Source organism: Canis aureus, chromosome 21 (assembly GCF_053574225.1).
Source record: "Canis aureus isolate CA01 chromosome 21, VMU_Caureus_v.1.0, whole genome shotgun sequence".
Classification (NCBI taxonomy): domain Eukaryota; kingdom Metazoa; phylum Chordata; class Mammalia; order Carnivora; family Canidae; genus Canis; species Canis aureus.
In genome coordinates this window covers 1,303,556-1,317,207 of record NC_135631.1, presented here as the reverse complement: position 1 = coordinate 1,317,207, position 13,652 = coordinate 1,303,556, and the positions used below count along the sequence as shown (strand labels likewise).

The 13,652-nt window shown below is 58.4% G+C and overlaps 1 protein-coding gene across 1 annotated transcript in view; it reads right to left on the bottom strand.

Annotated features, from left to right (window-relative positions):
* Window positions 1–3,940: 3,940 nt before the first annotated feature.
* The window catches only part of FADS2 (fatty acid desaturase 2), a 29,724-nt gene continuing 20,012 nt past the window's right edge, over window positions 3,941–13,652 (bottom strand). Inside the window, exons 6-12 of the mRNA XM_077861941.1 lie at window positions 12,929–12,989; window positions 12,553–12,629; window positions 7,229–7,326; window positions 6,918–7,014; window positions 6,572–6,651; window positions 5,985–6,110; window positions 3,941–5,706 (exon numbers count right to left, since the gene is read on the bottom strand). Of these exons, the coding sequence (XP_077718067.1) occupies window positions 5,655–5,706; window positions 5,985–6,110; window positions 6,572–6,651; window positions 6,918–7,014; window positions 7,229–7,326; window positions 12,553–12,629; window positions 12,929–12,989 (591 nt within the window). The 3' untranslated portion in view covers window positions 3,941–5,654. The remainder of the gene's footprint in view (window positions 5,707–5,984; window positions 6,111–6,571; window positions 6,652–6,917; window positions 7,015–7,228; window positions 7,327–12,552; window positions 12,630–12,928; window positions 12,990–13,652) is intronic.

The following is a 13,652-nucleotide window of genomic DNA, read 5'->3' as shown; positions in this document are numbered from 1 at the left end:
CCGCCCCTCACTTTGTCAGGGGTTTCCTGGGCTGGGTTCTCTTCAGAATCTGGAAGGAGCACAAGTCCCAGAGGCCTTACTCAGTCCTTTCCTGGGACCGCCGGGCCCCACTCTGGCCCCCTCCATGCAGCTTCTATCTGCTCTTCTCTGGTTAGGGAAATGGGGGTGAGGGTCCCACCGCTGCCAGGACTCTGGCTGTGTGACCTTGTGGGAAGTTCAACTTCTCTGAGCGGCAGTTTGACCTCCTGGGATGATGGAAGGTAAAGGGGATGCTGTGTGGAAGAGTCTTTGCATAGGGCTTGCCAGTAGGGCTCAAATTTAAAAAAAAATCATGCACAGTCCAACTCCCTGGAGCCCCACCTGCTCTGACCTGGGACAAGCCCGCGGCGGTCTCTGACCCTGTTTGCTCTTTGGAAGGTCCTTCTACCTTGAAAGCAAACTCCCTGTGTCCAGAGCGGATCTCACATTCGGGGTCCCTCACCTGCTGTTCACTCTGCAGGGAGGCCTCTTTCCTGTGGCCACCTCTGGGAACCCTGCCGAACCTGGGTGCCATGTGGGTTCTGGATGGCATTCCCCCCACCCTGTGCCATCCGTGCCTGTCCCGCAGCGGCTCCGATGCACAGGCGCTTATGGGAAATGTTAGCGCCCGGTACTTGGGGGTGGCGGGGCCCCCACCGTAGGGAACAACGCTGAGCCTGCGTCGCCACCTCGGGGCCTCCAGAGTATCTGCACCGCTGTGGGCAGGCCACGCTCATGCTGCCGCTGGTGGTGGCCGCGGGCAGTGCGCGGTCCCTCTGTGAATTGGCAGCTGACTAGCGACTTGCTCAGAGGACCCTGAGGAAGCCCCCTGGCCTCTCACGTGGCCACCCGATCTCTGCTTGTTGCCTGAAGTCCTCACTGGCGGGTCGTCTTTGCCCTTGTCCCACTCTGTCCCCCATGCTAGAGCCCCTGCGGACAGGTCATCACCCCTCTCCTGAGCTGAGGTCCCCTTCTCAGGAGGTCTTTCACACAGTCCAGGAACAAGAACTTAGGGAGTCTGGGCCAGGTTTGTAAAAAGAACGAAAGATCTTGGCGGAGCCTCAAGAAACCCCGTATCCCTTCTTTATGATCTGCACAGTCTTGGGTGCAGAGGGAAAGCAGAACGGGTGGGGTCAGCCAGGACTTGCCGATTTGTCTTTTGGTCAACCAGCGTTCGCTCTCCGGCGGGCAGCCGGGCAGATGGAGGGAAAGGAGATTTCCAAGAACCCTGCCTGCAGGTTCTGGGTGCGGGTCTGGGTGATGAACGAACGAATGTGACAGGATGGGCCCCGCATCTCTCGCAAGTCTTCCCATGCACCCCGCCCCGTGACAGGTGTGGAGCACCTGGCTGCCTCTTCTGCTTGGCCCTTCCCAAGCTCCCGGGCCCTGTCACTAATTCTCCTGAACGCTTGCTCTCAAAACAGGTGATTTGGAAGGAAGAACTAAATGCCTTCAAAATTAAAAGAAACCTAATTCTGATGGCAGAGGGCAAGTAGAGATGCGGTCTTCAAATGCTACCACGCTTGGTGGTCACTTGTTGTGTAGCTTGGGTGGCCAGTCTGCTTAGAAATGTCAAATGCAGCCAAGAGAGCCCCAGAGTTCCGGACCTGGGGCCCTACTTCCCTGCCAGGCCTGTTTCTTCAGAAGTGGTTGTAGGATCCACAGTTTATCATTTCCACGTCAGGTGTCAAGCCAGGGGCTCTTTGAGAAGGGGTATCCTTTCCAGAAGGACACACCTCTCCAGGGACTGTGTGGCCGGGACAGCTGAGAAGTCCCAATAGGCCGGAGGCACTATCTATCTCATGAGCAGTGGCTGGTGACTCCCAAGGGCAGCTGGAGCCCAGGGCTGCCACCTCCACCCCTTGTCACCAATGGCCTTTCTCCTCCCAGTGGACCAAGAGGACTTCTGAGTGTCCCACCTGGTGCCTAAGGAACTTGCCAGGGCACTGACCACCTCTGGGGCTCCAGGTCCACGCACAGCCCAGACTGCTCTGCCAACCCCTCCTCTGGGCCTGGCACATGTGCATGCCTCCCCCCACCCCAACCGATACTCTTCCATCAGGGCAGCCCCTCACTATGTGCAGGCTCACATCTCCTCAAGGACCACCTCCACCATCTCTGCCCCCTCTGCCCAGCTGCTGGGCCTCTCAGGAATGTGGTCTGACATTTGGCCTGGTGTGGGGGGATGCCCTGTTCTGGGAAACAGCCCTTCCCTTGAGGGAGTGAAGGAGATGGCCGGGCGGAGTGCTGGGTGAGGAGCAGGGCTCCAGTTGCTGCCACCGAGTGGCCTCTGGCCAGTCCTTTCCCTTCTGGTCCCAGCTTCACCCAGAAATGGAATCTTTGGGTCTTGTGAGCACACAGGACCTCACACTTCAGGGCCTCATGACTTTGGGAGGGGGTGGGGAAACCCAGGATTCCGTATTGGGCAAGAGCCTCCATGGAGTATGGGGAGAGGAGGAACAACAGAGAGCAGGTATGGGTGTCCCCAGCTTCTTGCTGCGAGGGTAATACTTGAGCTTTGCGAAGACAGTGTGGTGGGAAGAAGTCCCAAAGAAGATCCAAGTGCCCACTAACCTGAGCCAAGATTTAGTGAGTGTCCTCAGCCACAGCATCCACCTGGCTCATTGGGCAACCCCCTAACTCTCCCCCACCCCCCAGGAGTGACTGTCACAGGGGATGAACCCTGGACTTACAGCTGGTGGGGTGGTGGGGCCTGTACAGTCCCATCCTGGGGGATGGGGTGCCACACCCAGCCCAGGTAGGAGGTGACAGGCACAAGTCAGAGGGTGGAAGGTGTGTTCTTCACAGTCTTTCAGCCTCGAAGGCCTCTAGTGGGTCTATGGGAAGGACCAGGCCAAGGGCTCTCAGTTGTGGTGACTGACAGCATTACTGCAGTGCCCCCCACCAAGCCCACTGTGACTTCGCTCTACAAATGGTGGGGCTGGCCCAGAGAGCCAGGGCAAAGGACTCACCCAAGGCCACTCAGTGGGCCTCTGCCTCCTGGCTCAGGGCACCTTCTGCAGAAGCCATGCACCCCCTGGGGAGCCACCCACACCATACCTGGGACAGCTGGCTGTCCCTGACGGCTATACTGCGGTCACAGGGAAAGCCAAGAGGGGCCTGAAGGTCCGGTGTGGAGCTCTGTCCAGCCCTGCTGGGAGGAGATCCAAGGCCAGATGCTGGCTCTCCTGAGCCTCTTGGCCCTTCCCTGCCTTCCCTGGCATGCCTAGCTTGACCTGCCGGCTGAGCCCGCACAGAGGCTGGGGAGCGGAGCGGTGTGCAGGCTGCTTGTACAGTGGGAGGCAAACTGTACAAGTGCCCCTTGCACAGCCCTTGGGACTTTTCCCAGGCTTGGATGCCATGGTGTCTCCGCAGGTTGTGGGGGCCACATAAGCCACAGAGCAGGGCACAAGGGCCACACGATGGAAGTGTAGGTCTCCAGGATTTTCCAAAACCCCTCCTGAGGTTCTCTTTGCCCCCAGCACTCTGTGCACAGACCAGAAAGTGGGAGGGCCGGGAGTCTGGCAGAAGCCAGTTGACTGGTGAGGCTGTGAGCAGGCTACTGGTCCCAGGATGAACTGGGGACAGAGATGGCGGGTGTCGGGAAAGTGGCCTGTGTCAGCTCCTTGCTGCCCTCTAGTGACCTGCAAGAAAGCCTCCTGTGGCTCTGGCGGCCACGTCTGGGGTTGGGTTTGTGGGAATGCACTCAGGCAAGTGGAGAGAAGTTCTTTCCTGAGCAGAGGCAGTGGAGGACAGGGGTAGGATGACTGCAGTTGGGGAGAGGACAGCCAAAAGGTTGCTCTACCAACACGGGTCTCCTCCCTGGTGCCCAGGCCTTGGGTGCAAAGCCCCTTCCCTCCATCCCGACACCTGGCCCAGCATTAACGGGCAGGAGGACAAGGTCACCTGCTGATCAAGGAAGTGAGAATAAAATTACTTTTATTTCCAAAAAATGTGGGGGTGGGGAAGCGACATGGTAAAAATTAACATCAGTGCCCTATGGATCCATCTTGTCTCTAGGGAAGGACAGCTCCTGGGGCCTGGGTTCTCAGTGGGGGGCCTTGGGAACCCATGTTGCCGTGGCAACCCACAGGTGCATCACACTGGATGAGTCCCTCGTGGCTGGCCAGAGCTGGGGGACCACAGCCCTTCCTCCAAAGGCCCCCCCTTGAGTTTGTTTCTGCTCCCCTCCCCTGAAGCTAAATATTGGTTAGTGGGTTAGATTTCCGAATGCAGCCCTGGATCCCTCCCTCCCTCTCACTCCCCAGCCCCTGGCCTCCAGCGCCCGACTCCCTGTTGGCAGTTTTCACTTGGCCCTCATCAGATCTCCCTCCTGATCCCCCAGATCCTCAGGGTCACCTCCTCTGGGACTGCCTCCCCTTGTGCCCCCACTGCCCTCCTGACAGCAGTGGCCCCAATGGGCCCCCCTGCCAATAGTCGGGGCCACTGTGGCCTCAGTGAGTGAGCCCGGCTCAGCCCACCTCGGGTCCCAGAGGAGCAGGTGGTAAGAGGTTGTCACAAGGCCCAGCCCTGCCTCACCACCCCCCCACTCCCACCCCCCACCCCGGTCAGAATGTATCCCTATAACAAAAGGTTAAAAAACCAGAAGACACAAGAGAGCAGAAGATAGTGTGAGCAGGTCCACATTAGCCACCCCAACACGGGGAGGGGCTGTGTGAAGTGCTCCTGCAGCTTGAAGGGCCCAAGGCCACTCGGCCACTTGGCCACTCGGCCACTCAGCCAAGCACCTAGAGATGGTTGGTACTGCCTGGCAGGTAACGGAGCACTTTGGAGAAGGGTCTGATCTCTCCAGAATCTTAGGTCTCCCAGCCCCAACAAACATCTGAATGGGGTTGGGGGTGGGGGGCGGGCAGGGCTGAGCCCTTAGGCCAGCTGAGCCTCTGACCTGGCCATGGCCTCGGCTGAGTCCACCTGCAGGACTGCCCCCTTGGCTCTGAGGTCACAGGCTGTGAAGTGGAGTAGGGAAACGTGGAAGATGATAGGATGGAACAGCATGAGCCCTGGTCAGAGGGTGCCGGGAGGGCGAGGACACTTCCCCTAGGCCCCCAGGGTCTGAGCTGGATGCGCTGCAGCAGAGGGAGCTGGGATCGGGGCCAGGCCCCTGGACACCTGATAAGAAGTGGTGCCAGCAGAGAGGCCCAGAGCCCCGGTCCCGGTGTGGACTGGGAAGGAGACAGGTGCATCCTGCACACAGGCTCCCTAAGCCTGGGGACCCAGTGGTGGGGCCTTGTGTGTGGGGGGGGCGAGGGGGGCGGGCAGGCCTCCAGGCCAGGGAGCCTCCCTGCCCAACGAGGGCCCCACCCCACGGCCCGCAAGAGCGTCGGAGGGAGACCAGGGGGTGTGAGGCCTACAGGCCAGGCACCAGGGGGGCATCACGGGCCATATATGTGGACCTCTGGTCTGGCAGAAGCTTAGGGGCAGGGGCTGGGAGAAGGCGAGGAAGGGTGTCGGGGAGAGAAGCAAAGGGCAAGCAGAAGGGAAAACGGGAGAAAGACCAAAGATGGGATCTGTACCCCAGCCTCGTGGGCAGCCCACAGAACTACAGCCCACCCCTCCCTGTGACCAGCACTCCCACCTGCTCCCCCTTCCCCGTGGGTGCCCCAGGGGCTGCAGCTTCATTTGTGGAGGTAGGCGTCCAGCCACAGCTCCCCAGACTTCTTCAGGGACCTGGGAAGAGGAGGGGACTGTCAGGGCTCAGGCAGGGTGAGGGGGGCCGTGGAGGCTGTGCTGCGGGGCTGCAGGGGACCCCGTGAGGAGGGAGGGACTTCACCCAGCCCAGAGCAAAGCCAGGTCATTCCTAGTAAGGGAGGTGGCCTGGTGGGGACACTTGTGCCACAGGGCTGCCCCCTCCTGCGGCTGTGGGTCTCCAACAAGGGTCGTCCCAGCTACAGGCCTCTCAAGGATGTCAAGGGGGCCCCTGGCACTCAGGGACCACCCCCCCTTACCTGATGATGTCCTGTAGGGCCCTCAGCAGCGGCTTCTCCTGGTACTTGATGCCATGCTTGGCGCATAGAGACTTCACCAACGGCGCGACCTTGTGCAAGTTGTGCCGGGGCATGGTGGGGAAGAGGCTGGGGACGGCAGGGATACGGTGAGGACACTCCTAGCTCCACTTGCAGCCCGCACACACAGCAGTCAGGGCCAGGGAGATCCTGTCCACGGCTCTCCCCGTGTGACCCTCCCCCCCACTGCCCCAGGAGGCTGCCACACGGGGGCAGGGGGATGTGTGTGTGGGGAAAGCTGGGCCTCCGTTTCCCTGCCAATAAAGGGATCAATCATCCTACCCTATTAGGCGTCCAGGATCAAGGGAGACTGGTGGTGTGAGCTCTTGGTAATTACAAAGCATGGGCCGCACAAGAGGGGTGCTTGCCATCGGGGCCACGTGAGCCCCTCCCCGACTGCAGCGGGCTGGCAGCAGAGCCATGCTCTAGGCCTGGGAGAGGTAGCCACATGTGCTGCCCACGCCCAGATGGGGCTGGTGACCTCTTCCCTCCCCCTGTGCCACCCGCCTTTCCAGCCAGCCTTTGCTCACTGGTGCTCGATCTGGAAGTTGAGGTGCCCGCTGAACCAGTCGTTGAAAAAGGACTGCTCCACATTGCAGGTGGCCGCCAGCTGTAGAAGGGAGGGGTGAGAGGCCAGGAGTGGGGGCGGGGATGAAGAGCTTGGTCTTCCTGTGAGGCGCCCCCTCCCTATCATACAGCCCTGCCTCAAGACCTCAGCCTGCCTGGGTTCCCCACCAGTCCCTCCCAGCGGAAGGCTACAGACAGCCCCAAGAAGTCAGTGTGGAACCGGGTCTACCAAGCAGCCAAGAGCTGGAGGCCAGGGAAATCGACCCCCAGGCTCCGTGGGACCCTGGTGACAGCTCTGGCTACCCTCACCTGGCTGCTGAACCAGTCACGGTAGGGCTCCCGGTCAATCTCCATGACGATGTGGTTCATCTGTGTGACCCACACAAACCAGTGGCTCTCCAGGAACCTGGAAGAGAACACAGCTCAGCTCGGGAGCCTTGCTCTCCACTGGGCCTGGCCACGGCGGGAACAGATCCTCTCCCCTAGCCCCAAACGGCCTGGGCAGGTGCAGCCCCGACCAAGGTGCCAGGTCGTGAGGCCTAGGGCGGGAAGTGGGGAGCTTGGAGCCCTTCTGCATGGGGCCCTCGTGTCAAAACCCCATCAAGGCCAAGCTCAGGTACCTGATGAAGTTGAGGAAAAGGAGGGCCCCCAGGATGCCATAGAAAGGGATGTAGGTGATGAAGAACCGAACATAGTAGCTCATGGCCCAGGCCAAGTCCTGCAGAGAGAACGAGGTTAGATATGGGACCACCACCTGCCCCACAGGTGTGCACACAACCCCTCACATGCCCCGCTGGGCCAAGGTGTCCAAGAACCCCCAACAGGCCTGGAGGAAGTTGGGCACTGGGCCCACAGGGGGGATGTGATGCTTGTGTGCACAGGGCTGATGGGACCAACTTTGTTCCCAGGGGAATGCTGAGTGTTTGAGTGGCAGGAGGGGGCTGGGTGCCTTGCTTCAGGGAAACAGGTCAGGGGCCAGGAGATGTCAGCAAGGAGGAGCCCTTTCTTTCTTTCTTTAAAAAACATTTTTTTTTTAAAAAAAATGTATTTGTTCATGACAAATAAAGAGAGAGGCAGAGACACAGGCAGAGGAAGAAGCAGGCTCCCTGCCAGGAGCCCGATGCGGGACTCGATCCCAGGATCCTGGGATAATGACCTCAGCCAGAGGCAGAGGCTCAACTGCTGAGCCACCCAGGTGCCCCAAGGAGCATCCCTTTCATGGTCCCAGGGATTCTGAAGGTGCATAGACCCCTGAAAACTGCCCTTCAGCCATGTCCTGCCCATCAACACCTGGGATTTCCTTTGTCACAGAGCCGAGGCCAGTGACACCGTCCATCCTCTCCCTAAGGCCCTTGCAGCCACCTCAGACACGCTGATCTTCCTCCCACACTTGGTTCTCCTCCCGTCATCCCCTCTCCCTTCCTGCCCCTCACTGGGGTGGCACCAGTATCCCATGCTTGCGGGTCTTCCCTCAGCTGGGCAAGTGCTTCCCTCAGCCACTCCAGCTACTCACACCCTCCACGGCAGCCCCACAAGCAGGCCCTCCAGGCAGCAGGTCCCGCTCTCTCCACCATCTCACTGCCGCCCGAGTCCACATGTCTCCACTGGGCCATAGCAGTGGCCTCCCACTGGTCTCCCGCGTCTCCTCGTGTACCTCGGCCACCTTAGCTCCAGGCAGAACCTGTCTCTGCCATAGAGCTCAGCCGATCGTCCCCAGGGCCTTTGCATGGATTCCTCTCCCCCATCGCTCCTCCTCCCCAGAGTCTCAGCAGGGTAGTGGTCAGAGCACAGGCTCCGGGTTGGCTGTGTTAGTCTCAGCTCCACCACTAGCTCTGTGGGGCTATGGGTGACTTCCTCGGCTATGCCCCCATGGCCTCATCTGTGGGACAGGGAAAGGACCTCCTGCTGAGGCTGTTAATGGGTCAACCATGTATTGCAATGGTGAGCACAGCCCCAAAGGATAAGCTCTAAACGACTCTAGTCCAGTTCCTTTATACTCCGTGGAGATCTTCCTGACCTGGATCATGACACTGCCGTGCTTAAAGCCACCACTCGCTGCCTCCTCCTCTGGGGGATAAAGGAGACAATCCAGCCCGGGGTAGGGCACATGGGCCCTTCCCAGGCCTGCCCACCGACCTTGCCTCCTCGTGCAGCCGGCCAGACCAGGTTCTGTCACAGTGTAGTGTCGTTTCCACCTGGAGGCTCCTTCTCCCCTTGTCTGCTCTGCTTGGCAAACTCCTCCTTCAGTCTATGTTCAGTTAAGCTCCCCAAACTCTGTGACTGCTTCCTCTCTAGCCGGGGCTGAGTTGGGTGCTGGGAGCAAAAGGAGGTCCTTCCCTACATCTGGAAGGACAGGCTAATAAAGAGGTCCCTCCAATATCGTATGGAAAGTGACAGAAGCGAGGGGAGTACGGGGGCGGTCCTGACATGATGTTTGGATTTAGGAAGGGCATCCGTCAGGAGGGGGTGTCTGAGCCGGGCTGGGACACCACAGAGGTCAGCCGAGCAAAGAACAGTAGGAGACATTTGCAGAATGACAACAATAATGAAAAAAAATAAAAAGGTGGGACAAGGGAAGACAGTGGCGTGCATTACGGGAGGCAAGTGCAGACCCTGTGTCCCACGCACTCCAGCTCAAGTGCTTGCTGTGGGGGTGGGAGATGTGGCCAGGTCCCATCTGCCTCAGGATGCTGACCCCAGCCTCTTGGGTGGGCAGTGGAAAAACCGAGGGCTTTACATGTTGGAAGAACACAGCCACATTGGAATATTAAAATAGATCTCTGCCAACTGGAGATGAAGGCATGAGGTAGCCTAGACAGGAAATGATGGAGACCCAAAGCAGAGCCCACGGCCCCAAGGAGGATACAGATTCCAGAATGATTTAGGAGGCTGGAGTACTTGCATCTGGGGAGTGCTCAGTGGTGAGAAATCCAGGCTGCTCCCCACACAGGTGCCATGAGCTGAGGCAGAGGGGAGCGTCTAGGAGGTCTAGGGGAAGGCAGAGGCTGGAGGGTTGGCAGCAGGCCCAAGGCATGACCTGGGATCCAACGAGGGGTCTCTCAGGGGGTGAGAGAAGCAAGCCTTATAAGTTCTGCTCCTACTCTTCACCACGTCCACATTCATTTTTGTGTGTGTGTATGGAGTGCAGTAGAAAATGCATGTCCATTAAGGGGTGGGTGCTTTTTTTTTTTTTTTTTTTTTTTGTGCAGAGTGACACACGACCACAGGACCACTGGTTTCAGGGGTCGGGTATGAAGCAGACGCAGGGGAATTGAGAAGCGGAGGAGAACCAGCAGATGTGGGACTTGAAAGATGATGGGGAGAATTCCAGGAGAGAGTGGTTATTGGCGTTGGATGTAGAGAACCTCCAGGGAGGGAAGCTGAGAAGCATCTCCAGGATATATGGTCACTGCCAGTACCACCACCGCGGTAAAAACTTCCCTCCTCAAAGCTCTTACAGTGTATCACCCCCTTTCCTCCACATGACCGGCATCTGGAGCTGGACAAGTCCTCGCCGTGGGGGGCCGTGCCATGCATGACAGGATGTTCGGCAGCTTCCCTGGGTGCCCACCAGGTGCCAGATGCCAGGAGCACTCAATCTCCCCTGCGTTGTGATAATCGAAAATGTCTCCAGATATTGCCAACTGGCTCAATAGAAGCTCCTGTTGGCGACGACTGCCCCAAGCCGCAGGTGCACTTGGCACTGAAGCTTGCTGTTACCATAAATCAGAAAAGCACAGTACAGGATGCACCTCTGTGCCATGCAGCTGGGGACCCCTGGGGGTAGGGGCACTGAATCTTGCCTGCCCCGAGTCCCCAGCACCAAGTACTGATTGCAGTCAGCTGTTTCATAAGAGGAGCCCAAGGCTGGAAGACTGTCCCTCCTGCCCAACTTGAAACCTACTGCCCAGCAGGGCAACAGCAGGGCTGCCCAGGATCCCTGCCACCGAGCGGGCCCTGGAAGACCTGAGGGGTCCTATCAAATTTCCCTGGGCCTGCCATCTGATCCCATCCAGGTACATAGTCTTATTCCCTTCCCTACCATCCTTGAGTGCTTGGTCCCTTGGGGAAGCACAGAAAAAAAAAAAAAAAGGGTAAATATTCAGGCAGGAGTCATCTGCCATAAAAGCTGATTAAAATACCCTGGGCAGTACCAGGAAACCCCACGCAGCAGGGCTCAAGTTCCTTTTCAACTGTGGGACTCCTCCCAAGGCCCAGGGAACCCAGTGGAAACAGTAATTACCATAGGCAGGAGATCCGGGTTCAAATCCCCACCGCTTAACTGACCCAGAAACTCCGTCCCTCCAGCCCATGTTATTTAACTTATAAACCGGAGTAAAATGACACAATGTAGGTGGCCGCGCTAGAACACAGTGAGTACTTATGAAATGCTCACTTCTGGAAAAATACCATGTGGGTGGCACAGGTTCTAACAAGACATGACTGGCAGAGACTTCCAGAGTCCCACTGCCTCACTAGCCATGCCACCGGCTCCCGCGTCTCAGCCCTGGACATTAGCAGCACTAACAGATACGGCCGTTATGCCCACAACTTCAGTGTGCAAGGACAAGGCAAAGCATTTGAAGCCCTTCCGAGACGACAGAAATATGAGGTATTTGTGGTTGAAGTCGGGGGACAGAACAGGATATGGCCTGGGTTCTCGTGCCGGATCCACCCCTTGATGTCACCCTGGGCAAGTCTCAAACTCTCAAAGGCTCAATATTTTCATTTATGAAACTGGGTTGTGAAAAGAAAAGAAAAAAAAAAAAGACCAGCGATACCTAAGTGACCTTCCACTTGGTCTCCAGGGCAGGGGCCCTGTCCCTGTCCCAGTGAACCCTGCTCTGCCACAAGCACACTCTGCCTGCGGTGATGGGTCCCTCCAGGTCATTCTATCAACCCTTTATGCAGAATGACCCGTGCAGATCTATATAAAGCCGGGGACCAGAGAGTGCACCAAAGCCGTATGGCCCCTGTGCACAGTTTGCTTCTCTCTCTCTGGATACAGAATCTGGAGAATCCACCAAGCCTGGTGTGACCGGCTGGACTGTGTCCCCTAAGATGCATATGTTGAAGCCCTAATCCCAGGGCCACATGTGACCTTATTTAGAGATAGGTGTAATTCGCTAAACTGGGGTCAAGAGGGTGGGCCCTAGTTCCCTGCCACTGGCATTCTTAAAGAAAAGGGGAATTTGGACACAGATCCAGACACAGGCAGGAGACCCAGCCGTCCACTAGCCAAGGCCACTGGCCCAGACCAGGTCCTCCCCTAACAGTCCTCAGAAGGACGTATGCTGAGGGCACCTGGGTGGCTCCGTGGTTGAGTGTCTGCCTTCAGCTCAGAGCGTGATCCTGGGGTCCTGGGAGCCTGCTTCTCCCTCTGCCTCTCTCTGTGTCTCTCATGAATAAATAAATAAAGTCTTAAAAAAAAAAAAAAAAAAAGAAGGACCCATGCCGACAGCATCTCGTCTAGGACTTGTAGCTTCCAGAACTGTGAGCACTGACATCCCTGTTGTGGAACAGAGCAGCCACTCTGTGCTTTGTTGTATGGCCTGAGCAAACAATACACATGTCCTCTCACCCAGTGCCTGGCTGCTCTCCATTTACCATGTGGAGCGAGGTGTGCGCTGGTTCATGGGGTCTCAGGGCTCCACAGGAGGCAATGGCCAGGGTGGAAGACAGGTGGGCCCAAGGTGGCTCTCATCACATCACCTTCAGGGGCTTTCTGAGGGGGCTCTGTGAAGGCAGTGGCTGCCTACTGACCCCACTGTATGTGTGTGTGGGGCGGAATGTGTAGGGCTGTGGCCTCCCTGGCTCCTGGCAGCCCCAGAGGAACTCCTTTTCTGAGTGTGATGAGGCAGCCCCTCTGGGAGGCAGCCGGGCCCACCCACCCCTGCCCCCAAGGGTTCCCAATGGCCCAGGCCAGCTGGACCCCTTGACTCACCACCCAGTCTCTGCGTACGATCATGGTCATGATGATCTGGTACTGGAAGTACACAGGGATGAGCAGCGGCGGCCCGACTGTGGGGAGAGCAGAGGCGCTTAGAGATGTGGGGGGCCCAGCTCTGCAGCTCACAGGCAGAGGCAGCGACCTGTGCCTGAGGAGGGGCTGGAAGCAGACGCCCCCCCTCTCCCCACCCAGGGACCCCTGAGTGTGGGGCCCCAGGCCTCTGTGTCCCTTCTGTCCCATGGGCCAGGGGCAGTTTGCTTGGATGGCTGCTGCAGCCCTTCCTGCTCTACCAAGCTTAGGGGTGATCGTGGGGTCCAAAGGGGTGGCAGGTGTTCCAGGCTGTGGTTGGAGAGTGGCCCCCAGCACTCACTCAGGAAGAAGTATTCGTGCTGGTGGTTGTAAGGCAGGTATTTGAGCTTCTTCTTGCCGTACTGAGGAGAGAGAAGAGAGGGTGAGCACCTGGCACCCCCGAGGCTCCAGCCGTCCGCACCCCCTGCCCATTCTGCAATCACTGCTCCTGTCTTGTCAGCCCACACCCTGGGGCCCTGAAGCCTGGGATCTTGTGACTCAGAGCCCGCATGAGGGGCACTAAATGAATGTTTGTGGAGTGCATGCCAACCAAACGACTCAGATGGGTGTCCACCGAGGAGCTCCTTGGCCAGTCTCCACCCATTTGAGAGTGAGAAAAGCTCCTGGGGCAAGCTGGGGAGCTGCCCAGAGCTTGCAGCAGCCTGAGGAACCCAGATAAGCACCTGGGGAATAGTTAACAGTCACCAGGCTGGGAATATCTACCTCCTGAGAGCCTCTTGCAACTTTCAAAAGCTAATCCTTCTCCCAGGCAGTTATTTTTCAGTCGAGGATGCTGGCAGGCTGCTCCCCCCGCCCCCCCCACACAGGGTACCCTGATACCCAGACAGTCACAGAGTATGGAGGGTAGTGCCGGGGCCTAGACATCCTACTGCACAAAGCTGCTCAGGCCACGCTGAGCACGAGCCGGTGCGGGAAGCCCCTGCCCCACGGGGTCCCTGGATCCCTTTGATGCTAGGTCTCAGCCCTCTGCAGACCAGTCCATCTTGCTCCTCGGGGCCTGAGAT